Source organism: Clarias gariepinus, chromosome 27, assembly GCF_024256425.1.
Source record: "Clarias gariepinus isolate MV-2021 ecotype Netherlands chromosome 27, CGAR_prim_01v2, whole genome shotgun sequence".
Classification (NCBI taxonomy): domain Eukaryota; kingdom Metazoa; phylum Chordata; class Actinopteri; order Siluriformes; family Clariidae; genus Clarias; species Clarias gariepinus.
The window spans coordinates 855,102-877,131 of record NC_071126.1 but is presented as its reverse complement, the minus strand read 5'-3'; the positions used below and the strand labels follow the sequence as shown (position 1 = coordinate 877,131).

The following is a 22,030-nucleotide window of genomic DNA, read 5'->3' as shown; positions in this document are numbered from 1 at the left end:
GGGCGAGGTTTTGACATACGAGTAGTACGCATGGGCTTTGTCTGTCGAGTTTCACACGTTCATAACTGAGGCAAAGAGAATGTTGACGAGCACAAGGCTGGAGATCATTATGTCAGGCTGATTGGGTTAGAATGGCAGACTTGACATGTTAAAAGGAGGGTGATGCTTGAAATCATTGTTCTTCCATTGTTAACCATGGTGACCTGCAATCATTGTGTTGCGTAAAAATCGCTTCACAGGCAAGGGTATTGTGGCTACTAAGATTGCACCTTAATCAACAATTTATAGGATCATCAAGAACTTCAAGGAAAGAGGTTCAATTCTTGTTAAGAAGGCTTCAGGGCGTCCAAGAAAGTCCAGCAAGCGCCAGGATCGTCTCCTGAGGCGAAGACTTTTGGAAGATGGCCTGGTGTCAAGAAGGGCAGCAAAGAAGCCACTTCTCTCCAAAAAAAAAAAAAAAAAACACCAGGGACAGATTGATCTTCTGCAGAAAGCATGGTGAATGGACTGCTGAGGACTGGGGCAAAGTCATATTCTCTGATGAACCCTTTTGTTTGGGGCATCTGGAAAAAGGCTTGTCCGGAAAAAAAAAGGTGAGCACTACCATCGGTCCTGTGTCATGCCAACAGTAAAGCATCCTGAGACTATTCATGTGTGGGGTTGCTTCTCATCCAAGGGAGTGGGCTCACTCACAATTTTGCCCAAAAACACAGCCATGAATAAAGAATGGTACCAAAACACCCTCCAACAGCAACTTCTTCCAACAATCCAACAACAGTTTGGTGAAGAACAATACATTTTCCAGCACGATGGAGCACCGTGCCATAAGGCAAAAGTGATAACTAAAGTGGCTCGGGGATCAAAATGCTGAAATTTTGGGTCCATGGCCTGGAAACTCCCCAGATCTTACACATTAACCCTCACATGTCACAAACACACACACCATGGAAAATAACACATGGTTGTGTGGTGCACCATATCTTTTATTTGTATGTTTTATCACCCCACCAGCTAATATTTAATTTTATTTATTAAGACAAGTGGGCTGTTTGATGTTGTTATGTGTGCCTATACGTACATTGTGTCTAAGTTTGGTGTTAGCACAACAATGAACAAAGAGCCGAAGCTGTGGAGTCTCCTGCCTCGTACCATAGCGATTTTTTTCACCTGACAAATGAATTATAAAACTAGTTATGAAATTTTCTAAGCCTTTTATATTTCCTCATAGAATGGATCTATTATATTAAAGGAAGCAATAGCTTACTAAAGTCCATCGCACTGTGTCCACCTCCTGTTGACCTGAGCCCATGACATGCATAGTGAAGATTTTTTAGCTCAATGTGAGTTAGACATGTACAGTATATGTGCAAGTGTATATGAACTATGCAGCAAAAACACACACACCACCCATCCTACACACACACACACACACACACACACACACATGCTTAGGGATTGCAGGTATCCAGCAGATTTCAACCTGTGTGCCAATTGTCATGAGCGTGTTAAGACCCCCAAATTGACCCTAACAAATTACATTACAGTCACATCAAAAACAAAAGAGCAGTGTGATAGCTTCCTTACCTCCTTCAGTTTTGCTTCATAGGATTGTTTCATGCCTTCCATGGAATGAAGGTAGTTGGCTTCCCGTTCTTGCAGCTTTTTCTCATGTTTCTGCTGCATCATCTGCATTTTCTTCTCCAAATCAACATATTTATCATGCTCAGCAACCATGGCCTTGCTGTAGCTCAGCTCTGAGAACAGAAAAAAATAGCAATGTGTTTTAATAATATATTACTGTATTATAGGAAGGAGCACAAAATTAAACAAAAGCACATGATTGCAGCTCATCGAAATAAGTTCATTTTAGGGTAAAAATAAATGGTATACACATTCTGCCATTCTGATTCTGACCTGCAATGAATAATGCAAGTTGGAAATAATGCAAACATATAGTGCGTGTATTCACCCTCATCCTTCAGGTCTTTGGTGTATTTTTCAATCATAGTGGCTATTGTGTCCTGGTAGAAGACTTTCTGATCCTCCTTCTCAGTGTTCAGCACCTACAGTCAGATACATGCAGTTTCCATTTAATTATTCCTTAATATTTATTTTTGTAGGCAGTACAGTGGCTTAATGGATAGTACTGTCGCATTGCACCTCCGAGATCCAGGTCTCGGGGTCTGTGGGCATGGGGTTTGCATGTTCTCCCGGTGCTTGGTGGGTTTCCTCCAGGTACTCAAGTTTCCTCCCACAGCCTAAAGACATGTAGATTAGACTAATTGTCGTTCCGAAATTGCTTGCAGTCTATGACGAATGTTAACCGGAGGACCTACCACGGTCGTAAAAAAAATGGGAATGTGATTACAGTGGTCACTATTCTCCTGCAATGGTGATCACTGGCCCCTATGGTCCCTAATTAGGCTACAGAGGTTCTTGGATGGATGGATATATTATATAACAGTTAGTTTTGACCGAGCAAACTGATTGGACGAGAGGAATTTCATAAGTGGTGATAGACAGTAACAGCACTGGAGCATTAACTATATGTATCACTTGCATCACTCTGCTCATCTTATAACTGACTACATTGTACTGGTAAAAAAAACAAAAAACAAAACTGTTCGTCATTTCCTCCTCCACGACGCGGTTAGTTACTTCAACCAGTTGTGGAAGAATTTGTGTTGGCAGAGCAAAATAACTGGTCAAATAAGAAAACAAATCATAATCTGTTGATCAAAATCGTGTCTGTGGTTCTGTTGTATAAATGCAACAAACGATAACAAGACACCACAGCAAATTCCATTCGGAATAGCAATTTGGAAAGCATTTTAGAAAAAGAGGACAAGGAAGAAAGTATCTGATGGGTTCTTAAAGGCGACAGGTCTAGAAAGAAGATGAGAGAGATGAAGACCAAAAGGTGGCGGTGGTGCAACATAGTGGATGCCAACCGCCGGAAAACACAAAGAAGAAGAAGGAGGAGGTTGCGCTGTTGTATTAGCTTGTGCAGTGGTATGCAGCTGTGATATCTTCGGTACTCATGCTGTGCTCTTGTGCTTATGACAGCATCACAGACATGCTGATATTCATCACAACAGAACTCCATATTAAGTGATATTGCTTAAATATAACTTGGTAATCATCTGACATAAGAATACAATAATATCAGAGAAGATCAATTTAAAGCTGTGTAAAATCATTTAAACCACAATTAGCTGTTACTAATCTGTTACTCTACTATTCTTTAGGCAGTGGTGTTCCCCTTTTTAGACATTTTAAACCACAGTGCCCTCTGCTGACCATTTCACAACATCCAGAAACTTTCATATTTTTCTTCACTTGTTCTACTACATCTTGCTTATCCTGTACAGAGTCACTGGAGGCCTGGAGCCTACTCCAGCGGACTTGAGAGCACTAGGCGGGGGTACAGGACAGCTAGCAAAATCAGAACAGCTTAGCAAATATCCTCTAGTGTGATCATTTATACCATTATTCGCTGTTAGCCTATATTAAAATGTTTAAACACCAGAATTTACATTTAATGGTTACTATCACAATTAAATTGCAATAGAGATATTTGTCAAATAATCAAATTGAATATCAAAATAATTAAATATAAAATTGTGCTGCCTTTATGAGAAGATACTGACTAATAAAGACCTACCACTTAGATTAATCATAAACATGAGCTCTTGCGTTCTGACCTTCATCTGGTCTTGCAGAGCCTCTATCTGCTGGACATAATTCTGCATAACAATTTTCAAGTTCTTCTTGAAGTCCACGTCCTTCATATTCAGCCTGTATTCCAGCTCCGACCTCTGCCACTCGACGTGGGCCTTGAGCTCAGATATACTATCCTCCTGGATGATGATAGAAGATTAATACAATAATAAAAAAAAAAGATAATTATGATCCAGAAGAGGATCCTAAACATTTTGTTCTCTTCTAAGTGTGTATGGACAAAACAATAAGTTTTACTTGATTTGTATATGTTCTTGTTTGTTGTGAGGCCCAGTGATCGTGCTGCACATTTAATCACACAAAAATCTAAATCGCTGTATGGACCTGTGCAATTATTTAATCTCAAAAGGCTGCAATTTATTACAGGTAATAGATGCCTCTATATAACACAAAAAGCTATCGATGCAACGTTTTAGGATGACAGTTTGAGCATTTTATCCTTCAGCTGTATCACTATGAAACATGAAGCGATGGCCTAGATCAGTTCCACAGCCATTGCTATGCAGAGAACTGAGCATGCATGGTTCCACAGTACTGTAGTGTGTATTGTATTTTTTAATACAAATCAAAAATAATTGTTAATGTACTCATATAATGCTCATTGTGTGGTCATATTTACCTTGTCCTCCAAATAACTCTTGGCACAAAGAATCTCCTCAGTATAATCCATGTCTTGCACCATCTCTAGTGTTCGTCCATCCTGATCAGCAATCACCCAGACAAGGAGACAGTTGTCCTCTGAGGCAGTCAGGAGGAACTGGTCGCTAGGTGTGACGACCATCTGCGCACAAGAAAATTAAAGTTTAATGGAAGAGAATGATAGAAATAGATTCCGTCTCTCACAGTAAAAATGCACCTATGCTGAAAATTGTAGACCCCTCCATGATTTCTAAGTAAGACAAACTTGCAAAATCACAGGGCGATCAAATACTTATTGACCTCACTGTAGCCAAGGAAAAGGATATTTAGATATATCTTCTTCTTTGTCTTTTGGCTGTACCCTTTCAGGGGTCGCCACAGCAAATCATTTGCCTCCATCTAACCCTATCCTCTGCACCCTCTTCTCTCACACCAACTAACTTCATGTCCTCTCTCACTGCATCCATAAATCTCCTCTTTGGTCTTCCTCTAGACCTCCTGCCTGGCAGTTCCAACCTCAGCATCCTTCTACCGATATATTCACAATCTCTCCTCTGAACATGTCCAAACCACCCCAATCTGGCCTCTCTGACTTCATCTCCAAAACATCTAATGTGGGTTGTCCCTCTAATGAACTCATTTTTGATCCTAACCATCCTTGTCACTCCCAAGGAGAACCTCAACATCTTCAGCTCTGCTACCTCCAACTCTGCCTCCTGTCTTTTCTTCAGTGCCACTGTCTCTAAGCCGTAGAGCATCGCTGGTCTCACCACTGTCCTGTACACCTTTCCTTTCATTCTCGCTGATACTCTTTTATCGCACAACACACCTGACACTTTTCTCCACCCATTCCAACCTGCCTGTACCCGCCTCTTCACCTCCTTTGAACACTCTCCGTTGCTCTGGACCGTTGACCCTAAGTACTTAAAGTCCTGCACCTTCTTTACCTCTGCTCCCTGTAGCCTCACCGATCCTCTTGAGTCCCTCTCATTCACACATGTATTCCATCTTACTGCAGTTAACCTTCATTCCTCTGCTTTCCAGAGCATACCTCCACCTCTCCAAATTTTCCTCCACCTGTTCCCTGCTCTCGCTACAGAGCACAATGTCATCTGCAAACATCATAGTCCATGGAGACTCCTGTCTTACCTCATCTGTCATCCTGTCCATCACCAGAGCAAACAAAAAGAGGCTCAGAGCCGATCCTTGATGCAGACCCACCTCCACCTTGAACTTTTCTGTCACACCTACAGCACATCTTACCACTGGCTCATACATGTCCTGCACTACTCTAACATACTTATCTGCCACTCCAGACCTCCTCATTCAACACCACAGCTCCTCTCTTGGCACCCTGTTGTACGCTTTCTCTAAATCTACAAAGACACAATGCAACTCCCTGTTACCTTCTCTGTACTTCTCCGCTAGCATCCTCAAAGCAAATACTGCATCTGATGTACTCTTTCTAGGCATAAAACCATATTGCTGCTTACAAATCCTCACCTCTGCCCTTAACCTAGCTTCCACTACTTTTTCCCACAGCTTCATTGTATGGCTTGGATATTTAGATACATGTCCCTATTATATACAAACTATTTCAGTTGTTAATATTCCAGGATATTAAAACACAGACGTACTTTGGTGATGGGACGAGAATGAGCCTGATATACTGCCCAGGGTTTCTTCTGGTCTAAAGGGTATTCAAATACCCTGATACTACCAGTGGAGGTTCCGACGAAGATTCTTTCACCTAAATGAGTCCTAGCAATGGCTGTGTAGCTTAGGCCTTCTGAGGTCAATTCAGTTTGGATCTAAACACAAACAAAAAAATATTTAAATCAAGTAAACCTTAGCGTTCTGTCCATATACATATAGAGAACAAAATGTAACATCTTCAGGATCATAGTGTTAAAACCGAGATAAAAAACGAATCTGTGACGCATACATACCAGTAAATGAAGCATTTTCATACAAGTAAAAAAAAAAAAAGTATGCTAAATTGTTACTATTTTAAATCCTAGCATGCCAAAGCATACTTACGTGTACTTGCCCCTGACTAATGACTAGTATTCTTAAAGTTTGCTATTTTGGAACAACTAATTTTGTACTAAATGCATTTAAGTTGTAATTAAATTGTACAAAAGCACAATTTTAAGTATGTTAAGTATACTTTTGTGTGCTAAAGTGAAACAACTTCAAGTACACTTAAAGTATATGGCGGTGTGTGTTTAATGCTACCCAAGTACATCTGACCACATTACCCCTATGCTAAAAATTATTTCTGAGGAGGTGCTGGTGGCTGGAATGCACAGGTATTTTTTTGCAAGCTTCATTCACTCTTGGGAACTTGCACTCATGTAGCACTACATCTAAAGAAACTGTACTGTATGTGGATGATTATGCAACTATTGATTAACAACTGTCCTTACTGAGTGTAAGTGGTGGCCAAAACACCACGTCCGAGTTCAGTTGTTGAGTAAAGCGACTCACTATATTCAGCCAGGTTTTGCGCAAAAAATTCTCCTTGTGGTCTTCAGGAAAATATGCAGTTTCTAAGCATATACTGTACTCCCCTTAGATAGCAGTTGTCATCATTAAAATGTACACTTAAGAGCTGATGTACTGGTCACACGTGTGGCTTGTCCAGACTACAGCTCATTCCCCACTGCTTTCCTACACTCCCAATAAAGTGCTGGGATTTTAGTCTTTGTAAAATATACGAGGCCCGGGACCACGCTACCTACCTTCTCTACCACGCTAATTGTTAGTATTTCTTTGGCAATGTAGTATGCGATCGCGTGGGCTAGATCCAATGCCGGCCCATCCAACAGCCAATACAGGCGGTCAACTAGGGCACCTAGAGCCCTACATGGGCTCTGCGCATGTAATTAAAACCATTGCTTTCTCATCATAATAGAACGTGAATACATAAACATATTGCTGTAATTGCAAAACATGGACCCATTAAACATGATACAATTCACAACAACAGTGAGTAAAAAAACCCTATATATATATATATATATACAGGCCGGCAATGGTTATATTATTGTATCGCTTGGAGGATTTTTCATAAGGCATTGTTGCTGAGCACCACTCCATCGCTGACTGCTTGTGGGCGATTTGCTGAGCTGAGGTAGAGAGACGACATGCTTTAAATTCAGAGTGGAAGTGGTTAAGAGGATTAAATAAGTTGCTTGTGTTTCCATACTTGGCCGGGACTGTTTTTTTTTTTTTTTTTGCAAAACTTACACACAACATTGTTCTGGTATTGGTCACAAGATAAGAAACCAAAAAACTGGAAAGCTGATGCATCCTTTTTAATTCACGATCTCCTCCATGCTGCGTGGCACGGCACTCATTTTCGCGTGTGTTATTCTGACCTGAGGTGGTGATTACCCAACGTAGCATAGCTGCGTAAGCTTATTGGCTGTTTGCTGGTCACTCGTAGCAAGCTCATTTATCGGGACATCTGATAGGCTGTTGAGATTCAGGCAAGGCGTTCACTCAGCCAGCTGGATTATCGTTATCGACATTACTGTTTTATCGCCCAGCCCTGGTTGTGATGCAGTAATTGTAAAAGAAGCTAAACAATTGTATTTTACTTTAAACTTACCCTTCCATCTTGGATCTCCTTAAGGTTGGAACGGTCTACAGCAAGAATGCTTTTATTGATAGGTGAGAACATTACATCAGCATAGCTACATTCAGTCTCATTCTTAGACTCATAGGTGCCAGTCAGAGTGTTCCAGAGATACACGGTTCCATCCAGCCCACATGAGACCAGATGCTGGTCATCATCGCTCCACCTTACAGACTGAACCTGAAAGGTTGGAACAAGGGTTGTGTAAATGTTATTTACCCATTTTACTTAAAATTTCTATATTAAAAAAGGCAAATAATTGAAAAAAAAAACAATTCTATTCATTATAAATTATATTCATTAACTAACTTGACTTACAATTTCTGACAGAAATGCTAGGTTGCATTTGATAAGATTTATTTTCTGCCAAAAATAAAAATAAAAAAAATTTAAAAATCAAATAAATCAAATTAAAAAAATAATAAAATCCACAGGCAAAATATTTATTAGCACACACAATGCTAATGCATAACTTGGAAACACAACCTGAATATCTCAGGGAAACTGCAATCGAAATATGCAAAACTACATGCCCGCATAACATTTGTATTGTATGCCTGTGTATTTTGTTTTGCATAGCAGGACTAAATGAGGCCCACATTTCCAACGGCATGCCTCCTGCACATAGAGCCTATGGGAGATAAATGTTATGAAACACCATTTGTACTTACCTTCTTTGGGTGGCCAACAAGTTCCAGTGAGTTTTGGGTTCTGATGTTGTAGATATATATAAGTTTGTTGCTGGTGGCAGCGAACAGGTTGCCATCATGGTTAAAAACACACTGTGGAGACACAGATGCATTGTTTTCAATGCATGACAGACAATCAATGAAGCTGTTGAATTCTTCCCTATTCAAGCACCAACAGTAGTAACTAATCTCAATCATTCTGTTCAGATTAATAGTGTGAATTGTCCAATCTAGTGGACTGTGTCTGTTTGTGTGGCTGCACAAAACCATACATTATTTTTTAAGGCACTGTAATGCAATTAACATTCTCTTATCATGGAGAATACCTTCAGAAATGTAAAACTGTATTTACCGTACAGTGAGATCTTAATTAGTGCAAAAAAAAAATTCTCCACTGAGTTCTACCGTTTATTTTTAATTTAATATGACTAATGATGGAAACCAAATCAGTCAAGTCAAACAAATCAGTATAAAACCTTACAATACATTATCAAAACTATCTACATTAAATGTCTCAGAATGTAAATTGAGAGCCAGCTTATAATGTAAGCCCTATTTAACTATAAATGGAGACGTCTGCCCACTGAAATGTTCAAAACCTTTAATAAAGAAATGTATAACACTAAGGTCATGTCAGTGGAGACCCACCTCAGCGCAATTGTGAATGTTGAACTTCTGGACAATGCGCATGCTGTCGTTTAATAAGTTCATGAGGCAGACATCGGTGGAGAAGCCCACCAGGATGGAGTGGCCGCCCGGGTGTATTGACACACAGAGTGGCTCTTCATCAAACTCCTTAAACTGCTCGAGAAACCTGCAGAGGAACATGACACATCCATGCAATCAAAAATCAGTAGAAGAGACATAATTTAAATAAAAAATTTATTCTGTTAAGAGCAAGTAAAAAAAAATACACTCTGTATGTACATACATGTATATACAGTGGTGTGAAAAACTATTTGCCCCCTTCCTGATTTCTTATTCTTTTGCATGTTTGTCACACAAATGTTTCTGATCATCAAACACATTTAACTATTAGTCAAAGATAACACAAGTAAACACAAAATGCAATTTTTTAAATGATGGTTTTTATTATTTAGGGAGAAAAAAAATCCAAACCTACATGGCCCTGTGTGAAAAAGTAATTGCCCCCTGAACCTAATAACTGGTTGGGCCACCCTTAGCAGCAATAACTGCAATCAAGCGTTTGCGATAACTTGCAACGAGTCTTTTACAGCGCTCTGGAGGAATTTCAGCCTACTCATCTTTGCAGAATTGTTGTAATTCAGCTTTATTTGAGGGTTTTCTAGCATGAACCGCCTTTTTAAGGTCATGCCACAACATCTCAATAGGATTCAGGTCAGGACTTTGACTAGGCCACTCCAAAGTCTTTATTTTGTTTTTCTTCAGCCATTCAGAGGTGGATTTGCTGGTGTGTTTTGGGTCATTGCCCTGCTGCAGCACCCAAGATCGCTTCAGCTTGAGTTGACGAACAGATGGCCGGACATTCTCCTTCAGGATTTTTTAGTAGACAGTAGAATTCATGGTTCCATCTATCACAGCAAGCCTTCCAGGTCCTGAAGCAGCAAAACAACCCCAGACCATCACACTACCACCACCACATTTTACTGTTGGTATGATGTTCTTTTTCTGAAATGCTGTGTTACTTTTACGCCAGATGTAACGGGACACGCACCTTCCAAAAAGTTCAACTTTTGTCTCGTCGGTCCACAAGGTATTTTCCCAAAAGTCTTGGCAATCATTGAGATGTTTTTTAGCAAAATTGAGACGAGCCTTAATGTTCTTTTTGCTTAAAAGTGGTTTGCGCCTTAAGAAATCTGCCATGCAGGCCATTTTTGCCCAGTCTCTTTCTTATGGTGGAGTCTTGAACACTGACCTTAATTGAGGCAAGTGAGGCCTGCAGTTCTTTAGATGTTGTCCTGGGGTCTTTTGTGGCCTCTCGGATGAGTTGTCTCTGCGCTCTTGGGGTAATTTTGGTCGGCCGGCCACTCCTGGGAAGGTTCACCACTGTTCCATGTTTTTGCCATTTGTGGATAATGGCTCTCACTGTGGTTCGCTGGAGTCCCAAAGCTTTAGAAACGGCTTTATAACCTTTACCAGACTGATAGATCTCAATTACTTTTGTTCTCATTTGTTCCTGAATTTCTTTGGATCTTGGCATGATGTCTAGCTTTTGAGGTGCTTTTGGGCTACTTCTCTGTGTCAGGTAGCTCCTATTTAAGTGATTTCTTGATTGAAACAGGTGTGGCAGTAATCAGGCCTGGGGGTGACTACAGAAATTGAACTCAGGTGTGATAAACCACAGTTAAGTTATTTTTTAACAAGGGGGCAATCACTTTTTCACACAGGGCCATGTAGGTTTGGATTTTTTTTTCTCCCTTAATAACGTAAACCTTTGTGTTCAATTATGTTATCTTTGACTAATAGTTAACGGTTTTTGATGAGCAGAAACATTTAAGTGTGACAAACATGCAAAAGAATAAGAAATCAGGAAGGGGCAAATAGTTTTTCACACCACTGTATGTAGCGCTTGTGATTTTTGCTTTTTTCCAGTCCCTACATGGAATTGTAGTTCCAAATGTGTACAGTGCCATCCTTGGAGCAGGTAGCGATGAGGGGTTTCGATGAACAGACAGACATACCGGTAATACTCCCTGAGTGAAGCGGATGACACAGGAACTCAAAATAATCCTTCTTATTCTGATAAAATAAAAGCAATGGAGATTTTTTTATAGTGCTTTTAACAATGATGATTGTCTTAAAGCAGAAAAAAAGTCAGTTCATGTTTAATAGCTTTCTTCTACTATCATATCTACTATCATATACTCTGCTCTGTTACCAGGCTAATCTCGGGTGAGCTGAGGCTTATCTTGTAGAGTTGTCCCCGGTCTGTGCTGACAGCCAGGGTCTCCTCTTCTGGACTGATACACATCATGGCAATTGCCTGAAGTGGCTGATTTGTGTATGTGTCCTCGGGTATCTGCAGTTTAAAGGAAAACTGGTCTTAATGCGTATGCACATGCTTAGCCTGACAAACGAGTTACAAACAATACTTGTACAGAGTGTCAGAATATCAATCCAGCAGAACAGCAAAAACCCACACAGTCCAGGAGCAGGGTACTATATGAAAAAAGCGAATATGCTTTAAAAATTACTAAAAAATCCAGTAACAGCCTACTTAATTAAATTCTCCACTTGTCTCACATGCGCTAAATGTAAATACTACTCACTCTAATTTCTGCACTCTTCTTGTAACCGTCCTTCCCATCTGAGTTCTCATAAAGACAAACCAATCCTACCCCAGCTGAACAGGCAAAACCTTTAGAAAATGATGTGATGGCAGTGACGGATGGGAGCAGGCCAGGAGCTGAGAAGCCCTTTTTATCTGTTTTACTGGCAAAAGACAAAATAAAGAACAGTGAGGATTGAAATTCTATAGAAATAATATTTTACACTGTACACTCAAAAAAATTAAATGTTGGGTTTAATTACTTTTTTCTTGTCAACAGGTTGCACGAAAATTAATTATGAAAGTTGAAAGCATTTATTTTAAGTTTATCAAATATAATGAAGTTGTTTTTTTGTAAAAAATTATATTTTTAATTCAAGCCAAATGTTATCAATGACTTTTGCTCAAGAAAAGAAATTTGAGTTTAACTAACAAGAGTCAGTCATGTAGTATGGACAAAACTAAATTTTTTAGAAGTTGCATATTAATTTTTTTTTTAAGTAAAATAATTATTTTACAACAAAACATTTAATTTAGGCTTAATCAATCAAAACAGAATGCTTTCACTAAATTTAATTTTTATTAGTTAACCAGTTCCACACAAATGATTTTAGTAAACTTAACTAACACTTGTAAGGGCCTTTATTCACAACAACATTACTGTCACAAGCATTTTAATAACAGTTGGTACCATTTGAAATGCAGCAGAGAAATCGAGAAATAAAAAATATTATGGTCCAACAATACGAAAGACATACTGTACACAAAATGCAACATATTCTAACATGTTTTTTCCCCTAACTTTTTTAACTCTACTGTCAACTTTCACACATTTAAAAAGAGGGGAAAATTGTGGGTTTAACAAATAAAGAACATTAAAGTTGAAGTTAAAGTTATCTTTAAAATTTCTTTCAACAGTATTCTGGACATGTTTTACATAAGAAAAATAAATTATGGCACCCACAAAAAAAGAAAAGAAAAAAAAAATGTTCTTACTGTGTGAATCTTAACCACACAATCTTAACATATTAACCGAACATTTACCCCTATTTTTTTGCTGTTCCAAATACAAACAGTTTTTTTTTAAAGTTTCTGCAAAGCCTAAATATTTTGCATCCAAAACAACTTTTTCGGGTGTTGACCTTCCTCTGTCAAAACGGACAAAACTGCAGGGGGTAACACATGCAGGCAGGGAGTCAATTGACTTTGCGCAGGTGTAGTTTGATGCGTCTTGCTCTTTTGTTTCATTAGCGTTTTATGATGGCTGGCGTCTCGCTACTACCACCCGCTGTATGTAGTGTATGAAATGTTGACTTAACATGAATGGTTTGTGATTAGACAACGTATTTGAAATTACCTTTTACCCTTAATAGAAAAAAAAAACGTTACCCTTAATAGAAAAAAAAACATTTTAAGTCAACAAATACAATTATTATGAGTATACTGAAAATAATTATATTATGTAAAGTGAACAACCTGCCTTGTTAATTTTTTTTTGAGTGCTGTGGTTCAGATAAAACAGACAACCAAAATAAGTAAGAGGGTGTTAAAGATGTTCTCTGCATCTCTCTCTCTATTGCTACCTGTCAAACGGCATCCCCAGGTTGTGCAGACGGCTGGACTTCACCATCAACAACTTTCCTGTCTCAGTTCCTGAGATGAAACAGTCCCTGGACAGCCAGGTATGGCACAGGATGTTCTCCTTTTCAACCCTGAATGACTTTCCCTGTCTCAGGGAGCCCTTCTGCAACTCAAAGAGCTTCAAGAGTCCCTTCCCACTCACACAAATCTGTTTTTCATCGTAAGGGTTAAAGCTTACCTAGGATTAAAAAAGAGAACACAAAAAAGGAGAATTTTAGTTCACTTCAGATACACGGCACAGGAATACATACCCTGATGTCATAAATTACAAAGCTAGCTACAAAGAAGCATGAACAATGATCTCGTTAAATGAAATAGAATATGTTATAAAGTAGAGAATTTTATCATAGCCAACAAACTAGATATATCAGCCATATCATTAACTCCACTGCAAGGTGACCTAAACAAAACTGATCATCTATACACCAGGTGAGGCAGAGCCACCCCAGTGGCACAAGGGGAACTAAAACCGAGGCAGTCTTAATGTTTGGCTGATCAGTTTATGCATATTTTATATATGGATGTATACTGTATGTACAAAATATTTACACACTGATCTGCCATAACAAGGTTTTGGGTTACAATATGACTTTTTTTTTAGATACAGTAAATGCTGCAATTTAAAAGAGGCATTGGTGGCTCAGTGGGAGGTTCCGCGTCTGCCATGCGTAAGGCCCAGGTTTAATTCTCAGCCAATGCCCTAATCATTGGAGCAGCCAAAAGACTAACAACAACATATGTTGCAAACTGCGTGCCATCCTTTTTTTCATCCGACCTTGCATCTAATGTTCTGGAAAATGCTCCAGATCCTTTATGATTCTGACATTGACAAATGGTTTACTGAAGATGAATTGAAGAAGGTGGAACAGATAGTGTATAAGGCGTGTTCATTACCATGATTTAAACACATATGGAGATAGATCTTCAGACTTACAAAGACTATTTGCCTTCACTTACAACTACAAGAAATTTAGAATATTTACCTGACTGACAACCGCACTGTTAGAAGTCTGTGCAGTAGCAATGACCTCATTTTCTATCCACTGCCAGTAGAAGAGGGACCATTTGGGTCCTCCAGACTGGCCCAGGAGATACTTGGAATCCGCAGAAAAAGCCAGGGAGACAAATTCATGCACGCCGAGGTCCTGGCCCTTTAAAACCTGCTTCATGGGGCACGTTTCAGTTTTTAGTTCATAGATGGTTATTGTACCCCATTGTCCTCTCTCTGACACAGCCAGGTAGCGCTGGTCAAGGCTTAAAGTCAGGGACTGCAAGCCCTTGTTTCCCTTTGTACCTGTGGGGGTAACATTTAGGCACTAAATATTTCTAGTGAAAAAATCCAATGTTGCTCCAGCTGGACAAGCATTGAAAACTCTTTGTTGTTTTCCTAACAGAAATGTTTTTCTTTACACTTTTCATCTGAAGTAAATGCATTAAACATTTAAACATTTTAAACAGATACAGTGGAACCTTGGATTATGATCATAATTTGTTCCGAATTTGTTCGTATTTCAAAACACTCGTAAATTAAAGTGAATTTCCCCATAAGAAATAATGGAAACTCAACTTATTTGTTCCACAGCCAACAAAAATAAATACATTAAAAAGTTAATACAAAATATAAAGTAAAAAATAAAAAAATTAACCTGCAGTTTACCTTTAAAAAAAGTACAAATAAAGTCCAACAAATAAGTGTTTCGTTTATGCGCGCAGCATTGTGTTTGTGTGTGAAGCTGAAGTAAGAGGAGGGGAGGACTCAGACCCTCCCCTCTCTCTCTTCTAGTCTTAAACTGTAACTCTTCCTCCTCTCTTATTTAAGTTTCACACACAAACACACACACACACACACATATACACACACTAATGTGAACATATTAACAAAATGTTAATAAGGAACATTGCTAATAACACTCGAGCAAGTGCACACTAACGGAATCACTGATGTAAAGTAAAAATAAAACAAATTAACCTGCACTTAACCTTCGAAAATAATCGCGAAATAAACTGCCTTTTGCCATGCTAAATGCTTGTTTTTGTTCTTGTTCCAAGGGCTTTAGTGTTGTTATTAGGTATGGTTGTTCGCTTTTCTTTATATTATATTAAAAATCTATAAGGTCTCAACCTCTGCGATTATGCCTCGCCTGCAACCCCACTACATCCCTGACGGAATGCAAGACAGAATGCAAGACCATTACAGTGGCATAGCGGAGGGGCCTCCCTTGGATATTTGGATTTTAGGGGGTGCGGTTGTGGCTGTAACAGTAACGCCCACTGAGCAGACTCAAGAGGAACCCCGGACTGTGTGTCATTGGAGGGCGGAGAGCGAGGAGTATCGACGGTGGTTAGAACTCCAACAGCGAGCAGGTGAGCTTATCAAGGATCTCAACGTGTGCCATGCTGCTAAAGATCTTAAACGCATGCATACCCTGCTGGAGGAGGGTGAACAGCTCCGGAGACAGCTCGCCCAGCTTAAAAAAAGGCAGGTGAATCAAAATCCATCACCCAGTCTCCAGTTAGCCTCGGTGGAGGACCAGACCTGCCAGTTAGCCTCGGTGGAGGCTCAGACCAGCCAGAAAGCCCTGCACTGCTTGAACCACTGCTCGCTCCTCCGCCCAGCTACGAGGACGTCATGCTTCCGCCTCCACCTGGTGTTGAGGACATTGTGCCAGTGCCCGCTCCGCCATCTGGGTTTGAGGACAACCCAGATTCCCCTCCGCCGCCTGGCTTCGGCGGCGTCGTGCCAGTGCTTGCTCCGCCGCCCAGCTTTAAAAACTTCGTGCCAGCTCTCACGCCTAGTATATGGGGAGGAATCTTTCCTGTCCTGCTCGACTTGCCACCCTGCCCAAGGGACAGAATCTGCAGCCTCCGTGTCAGGAGGCTAGACACAGGACCTTGGGGAGGGTGCCCTGGACATCCAGTGGCGCTTCAGAGTAACGCCTTTTGGGGGGGAGTTATGTTAGGGATAACCCCTTGAGGTCGCCCTGAGACTCTTTTATATTTTTGTTATTTTTGGACTGCGTTTCCCAGGATGCACCTCGGTCGGGTGATGGGAGCACTCACCTGAACCGAGGTGGCTCATTAGTTTTGTTATAAATAGCCTGCTTAAGTAAAGTTACTTTGTCTTGCATCTGTTTTGTTATACTGCTGTTTTGTTAACCTATTCTTTTTCGTTTGTTTTGGACAAACTGTCTTTTGCCATGCTTCATGCTTTTTTGTTCTTTTTTCAAGGTTTCTAGTGTTGTTATTAGGTATGGTTGTTAGCTTTCTTTATATTATATTACACCGCATTCCTGTATGAAATTATTACTGTATGAAAATTGGATTTAAGTGTCATAAACATTAAATGTTTAGTTTTTAAATTAAACTCATGGATGGTATTGTGTCTCAGGGCTCTTTGGATCACTGAAATGAATCTCAGACACCGGTGATAATTAGTTTCCCAGATGAGCCCAATTAAAGAAAAAAGTACTGAAGAAGGTTGTTCCACATTATTAAACAAGCCACAGGTTTCAAGCAATATGGGAAAGAAAAAGGATCTCTGCTGCCGAAAAGCGTCAAATAGTGCAATACCTTGGACAAGTTATTAAAACATTAGATATTTCACAAAAACTTAAGCATGATCATTGTACTGTGAAGACATTTGTGGCTGATTCAGAGCACAGACAGGTTCGTGCAGATAAAGGCAGAATGAGAAATGTTTCTGCCAGACACATTCATCGGATTAAGCTAGAAGCTGCTAAATGCCATTACAAAGCAGCAAACAGGTATTTGAAGCTGGTGGTGCCTCTGGAGTCCCATGAACCTCAAGGCGTAGGATCCTTTAGAGGCTTGCAGTTGTGCATAAACCTACTATTCGGCCACCCCTAACCAATGCTTACAAGAAGAAACAGTTGCAGTGGGCCCAGACATACATAAAGACTAGTTTTGTTTACTGATGAGTGTCATGTAACCCTGGATGGTCCAGGTGGATGGAGTAGTGGATGGTTGGTGGATGGCCACCATGTCCCAACAAGGCTGTGACGTCAACAAGGAGATTGCAGAGTCATGTTGGAGCTGGTAGGCCCCTTTAGGGTCCCTGAAGGTGAAAAAATGACCTCGGCTATGATAAATTTTTTGACTTGCTTCCATGGTACAAAAAGAAGAACCGTGCCTTCCGTAGCAAAATCATCTTCATGCACGACAATGCAATATTTCATGCTGCAAAGAATACCTGTGTCATTGGCTGCTATGGGCATAAAAGATGAGAAACTTATGGTGTGGGCACCATCTTCCCCTGACCTCAACCCCATTGAGAACCTTTAGAGCAGCCTCAAGCAAAAGATCTATGAGGGTGGGAGGCGGTTTGCATCAAAACAGCAGCTCTGGTAGGCTATTTTGACATCCTGCAAAGAAATTCAAGCAGAAACTGTCCAAAAACTCACAAGTCCAATGGATGCAAGAATTGTGAAGGTGATATCAAAGAAGGGGTCCTATGTTAGGATGTAACATGCCCTGTTAGGATGTTTTTGATTTAAATAGTTTTGATTTCAGTAAATATTACCTCAAAAGCCCATTTTCAGTTCTTTCAAACCTATAAAATGTTTTAACTTTGTTGTGCATAATAATTTGAAACAGTGTGTTTTTAGTTTTTACTTTTGAAATAAATATTGTTATCATTAGGAGGTTTGTTTAATAAAATTAGAATTATACCCTAATGGTTGATGACTTGAAAATTATACTGACTGTCATTTGCATTGACTAATTATGAAAATCAGAGAAAGATATCATTTGAGTAATAATTTGGAACGTGGTGTAAACAACTATAAAGTTTCAACATCTGTGAATATGCCTCACCTGCAACCCCACTACATCCCTAGTACCTAGTTTCTGTTAGTGCACTGGTTACTTGCTCAGACTGGTATGCAGGAAGAGAAGGTTTTAGCAGGCTTACCATGAATGAATTCGCTCCGTTGCTCAGGTATGTGGTAGCGGATGCAGTGTTTTCCACTTGGGAAAATCACAGTTCTTTCATCGGGTAGAAGCAGGTTATTTCGTACTCCTTTGCACACACCAAAGCTGTGGTATGGATGGATGTGTGAATTTCCAGTCATAGCCATTCTGAAAACTGAAAAAAAAACAAAAAAACATTGTACTGTTAATGTAACAGTGAACCGTGTGGTCACTGAGCTCACACTCGCCAAATGCAAGCAATTACCTTGGATTACAACAGCACACAAAAAAAAAAAACATAAACACTCCTGTCTTCACCCTGGCCAATGAAAACTACTGTGCTCTCAACAAAGACCTTAAGCAGATGTCCACAAGAATGTTCAGACATCAGAAGAATACCACTTGTGTTTTAGTAGTTTTGTACTTTCAAAAGCCTTTTCAGTTTCAAGACACTCCCTTAAACCCTACTGCTATCCCTGTATACTTTAACCAGCCATTTTAAATCTTTTTTTTTTAAATCTTTGCTCTTATTTTTTATTTCATCTCAGTGGTACTAGCATTGCAGTCAGCCTACAAACAATTCTACATCATTTCTTGCTTTATTTAGATTTCAAGAATAACAATGACACTCAAAAGAGTTTAACAAAAATCATCACTTTTAATTTGGAAGGCACAGTTTAGCAAACTATGAATTGATCTGTAACATGTGAGAAAGGAGATGCTCCAGCTGATGCCTTGCAATCTGCCTGGGACAAAACTAGAGTTATTTCTCTCTCAGTTTTTCAGTAACTGGTTCATCAGAATTCCGTCCACAGTGTATCATTGGGGCAGAAAAACTAAAACACTTGCACATTAAACTGGCACTTGGACATCAGAAGACAAACCTACCTGACTTTCTTAAAAAATCAAAACATGATTGTCATGATCATAAAGGATCCATTGACTAAACACACAACCAGTCAGCATGTCAAGGCTTTGTGTGTCGTCTTCTAAATAATTTTTGCTTTGTAGTACTACTACTACTAATAATAACTACTTTAGGCTCTATATTTCTTGTATAGTGAAAAACAAGCCTAAAATTTGTAAAATCTGGAAAATTTAGAACAGAAACCAACCAAGCTACAGCACAGGTACTTAAACAACACAGAGCTGTCTCACTGTCTCAGGCAGACGACATGCTGAGGGAGACCAGTTCTAGTAAGAGAAGAATAAAATGTAGAGAAAAAAGTGTGCACACGAAGTAATAAGCTGAAAATAATAATAATAATAATTGAATTCAGTAGAGGGCAGGTGTGTATGGAGGACTAAACATGACATAATTATAAATAAATAAATGTGTGAATAAATAAGAAAATATATAAATAAATAAATAAATAAATACAATATACCCTGGAAAATTGCTAAATGTATTCCTACTTTTGTTTATTAACATATTTTAAGATTTATTTGTTTCTAAATTTCCACATTTCTTTATCCATTTTAGATTTTCCACATTTTTCCATATTTATTTCTGCATTTACGCATTTCTACATGTATTTATTTGTCACTGTATGCTGATAAGGTAAGAAGGTCTTAGTCGAATCCGTGACTGAGCCGCAGGGCACCTCAGACAGAAGCAATCAATCTAATCAGCGTGATGCTTTTTAGTTATCTGAAACTAACTATGCAAATGGCTGCGTGTTTGACGATCTTTAAGAACTTCATATCCCAGAAGTAGACGAGCCTCAATTATATTCGGAGGTAAAACGCACCGTGGACGCCCAACGTTCCCTTCCTCTTTCTGCGTGAGGATATGAAGTTCTTGAAGACAGTCAAACACAGTTTGGTTAAGGTCAACATCCATCTCAGCATTAGTCTTTTGACACGATATAAAAAACATAGTCATTTGCTGTGAGGTTCTCAATTTCACCGGCTAATGATCTTAACTCATTAAGTTGCAGCTTGTAAAAATACACCATAGGTGCCAGACAGCAGTCATTACAAGCTAAGACATTACTAGTTGAGTCGAAACAATCTCACTTCATTTAACTAATCACGGTTTCGACTAAGGCTGGCACCGCCCACCTTATCAGCATACAGCGACAAAGAAATGTGGAAATGCAGAAATAAAGAAATGTAAAAATGTGGAAGACCAAAAATAGATAAATAAAGAAATGTGACAAAACAAAAATAAATAAATGAAGAAATGTGGTAATTTAGAAATAAATAAATCTTGAAATATGTTAATAAACAAAAGTAGGAATACATTTAGCAGTATTCCAGGGCTTATTGTATTTATTTATTTATTTATTTATTTACTCACACATTTATTTATTTGTAACGATGGCTACGGTTACACTGTCGGGTAAATGTGACCCAATTCTGATTTTTTGCTCATATGTGACACATATCGGATATGTTCTATGTCCGTGTAAACAGGAAAAAAAAGGTCGGTTTGAGGCCTCCTTCATAAGTGGAAATAAATCAGATATAAATCAGATATGTGCTCATGTGATTGTGGTGTAAACAGACCGATCGGATTTCCTGAGTCATTGCGTTCTGTACGCCATTAAAACTGCGGCTTCTTCGCGGTTTAATGACGTAATGTTATTCTCCGGTGGAAGCGCGTGTGGAATTATAACATCACAGGTGACATGGAGGAGGTTTCGGTGACGTTTCGCGAACTTTGTATAAATCACAGAGCGTTAAGCAGACTTCACCTCCGTCTATCTGGGCTAGTGTGGAGCGCCACAACCTCCCTTTAGGTACGCGCGGTGTTTCAGATGGTATGGCGAGTGTAAACACGTGTATCGGATATGAGTCATAGTTAAAAGAACGTGTAAACAGACGGTTAAAAAAATCAGATATAGGCAACAAATCCGAAGTGGGCATCGAGACCCGCAGTGTAAATGTTCGGTCCTCCGTGGGTGTGTAGGTGCCGTGTTATATGTGTGTGTGTGTGTTTCATTCGTTATTAGCGTCTGTTTAACAAAATGTAGGCGTGTGAGATTAGAGGATCTTACCCGCACACCAGTGATAAATAAACTCTGCGTCGGTCAGTAAGGACGGAATCTCTAAAGTTCTGTCTTCTTGTTGCATCTCTCGTGACGTCATAAACGCTGCAGCGGCGCGTGCGTGAGGAGGGGTCATTTACAGTTGAGTGAACTAGTGATGGGAAGTTTAGATCATTTTATCATCAGTGACTCGGTTCTTTAAATCTCGGTTCTCGTTAATGAAAATGAACGATTTTTTTAGTCATTCAGTTAATTTCGTTCTTCTTCGAGCAGCTCACCTGCTGGTCCGAATAGTTTGTTCTTTTGTCACGTGACTCTCATAGACGCTATGCTGTGTATTACACAGGAAACAGAATTGAACCTTTTTTATACACATAAAAATCAATGCAATCAATCAAATAAACAATAACAAAAAAGGAAAAAAATAATCAAATATACAAACATAAAGCCAGGGTACAATAAAACAATAGAACAATCACAAAGTGGAGATTCTACAACTTAAGAA

The 22,030-nt window shown here is 39.3% G+C and overlaps 1 protein-coding gene across 3 annotated transcripts in view; it reads right to left on the bottom strand.

Annotated features, from left to right (window-relative positions):
• Positions 1-21,626, bottom strand: part of LOC128514718 (cilia- and flagella-associated protein 57-like) — a 51,468-nt gene extending 29,842 nt beyond the window's left edge. For all 3 annotated transcript variants that reach the window (XM_053488543.1, XM_053488544.1, XM_053488545.1), the window contains exons 1-15: positions 21,535-21,626; positions 18,534-18,707; positions 14,587-14,897; positions 13,546-13,781; positions 11,964-12,126; positions 11,573-11,713; positions 11,294-11,433; positions 9,361-9,526; positions 8,695-8,805; positions 7,997-8,203; positions 6,018-6,191; positions 4,361-4,522; positions 3,705-3,860; positions 1,970-2,063; positions 1,585-1,754 (exon numbers count right to left, since the gene is read on the bottom strand). In XM_053488543.1, the coding sequence (XP_053344518.1) occupies positions 1,585-1,754; positions 1,970-2,063; positions 3,705-3,860; positions 4,361-4,522; positions 6,018-6,191; positions 7,997-8,203; positions 8,695-8,805; positions 9,361-9,526; positions 11,294-11,433; positions 11,573-11,713; positions 11,964-12,126; positions 13,546-13,781; positions 14,587-14,897; positions 18,534-18,707; positions 21,535-21,625 (2,496 nt within the window). In that variant the 5' untranslated portion in view covers position 21,626. The remainder of the gene's footprint in view (positions 1-1,584; positions 1,755-1,969; positions 2,064-3,704; positions 3,861-4,360; positions 4,523-6,017; positions 6,192-7,996; positions 8,204-8,694; positions 8,806-9,360; positions 9,527-11,293; positions 11,434-11,572; positions 11,714-11,963; positions 12,127-13,545; positions 13,782-14,586; positions 14,898-18,533; positions 18,708-21,534) is intronic.
• Between the last annotated feature and the right edge of the window lie 404 nt (positions 21,627-22,030).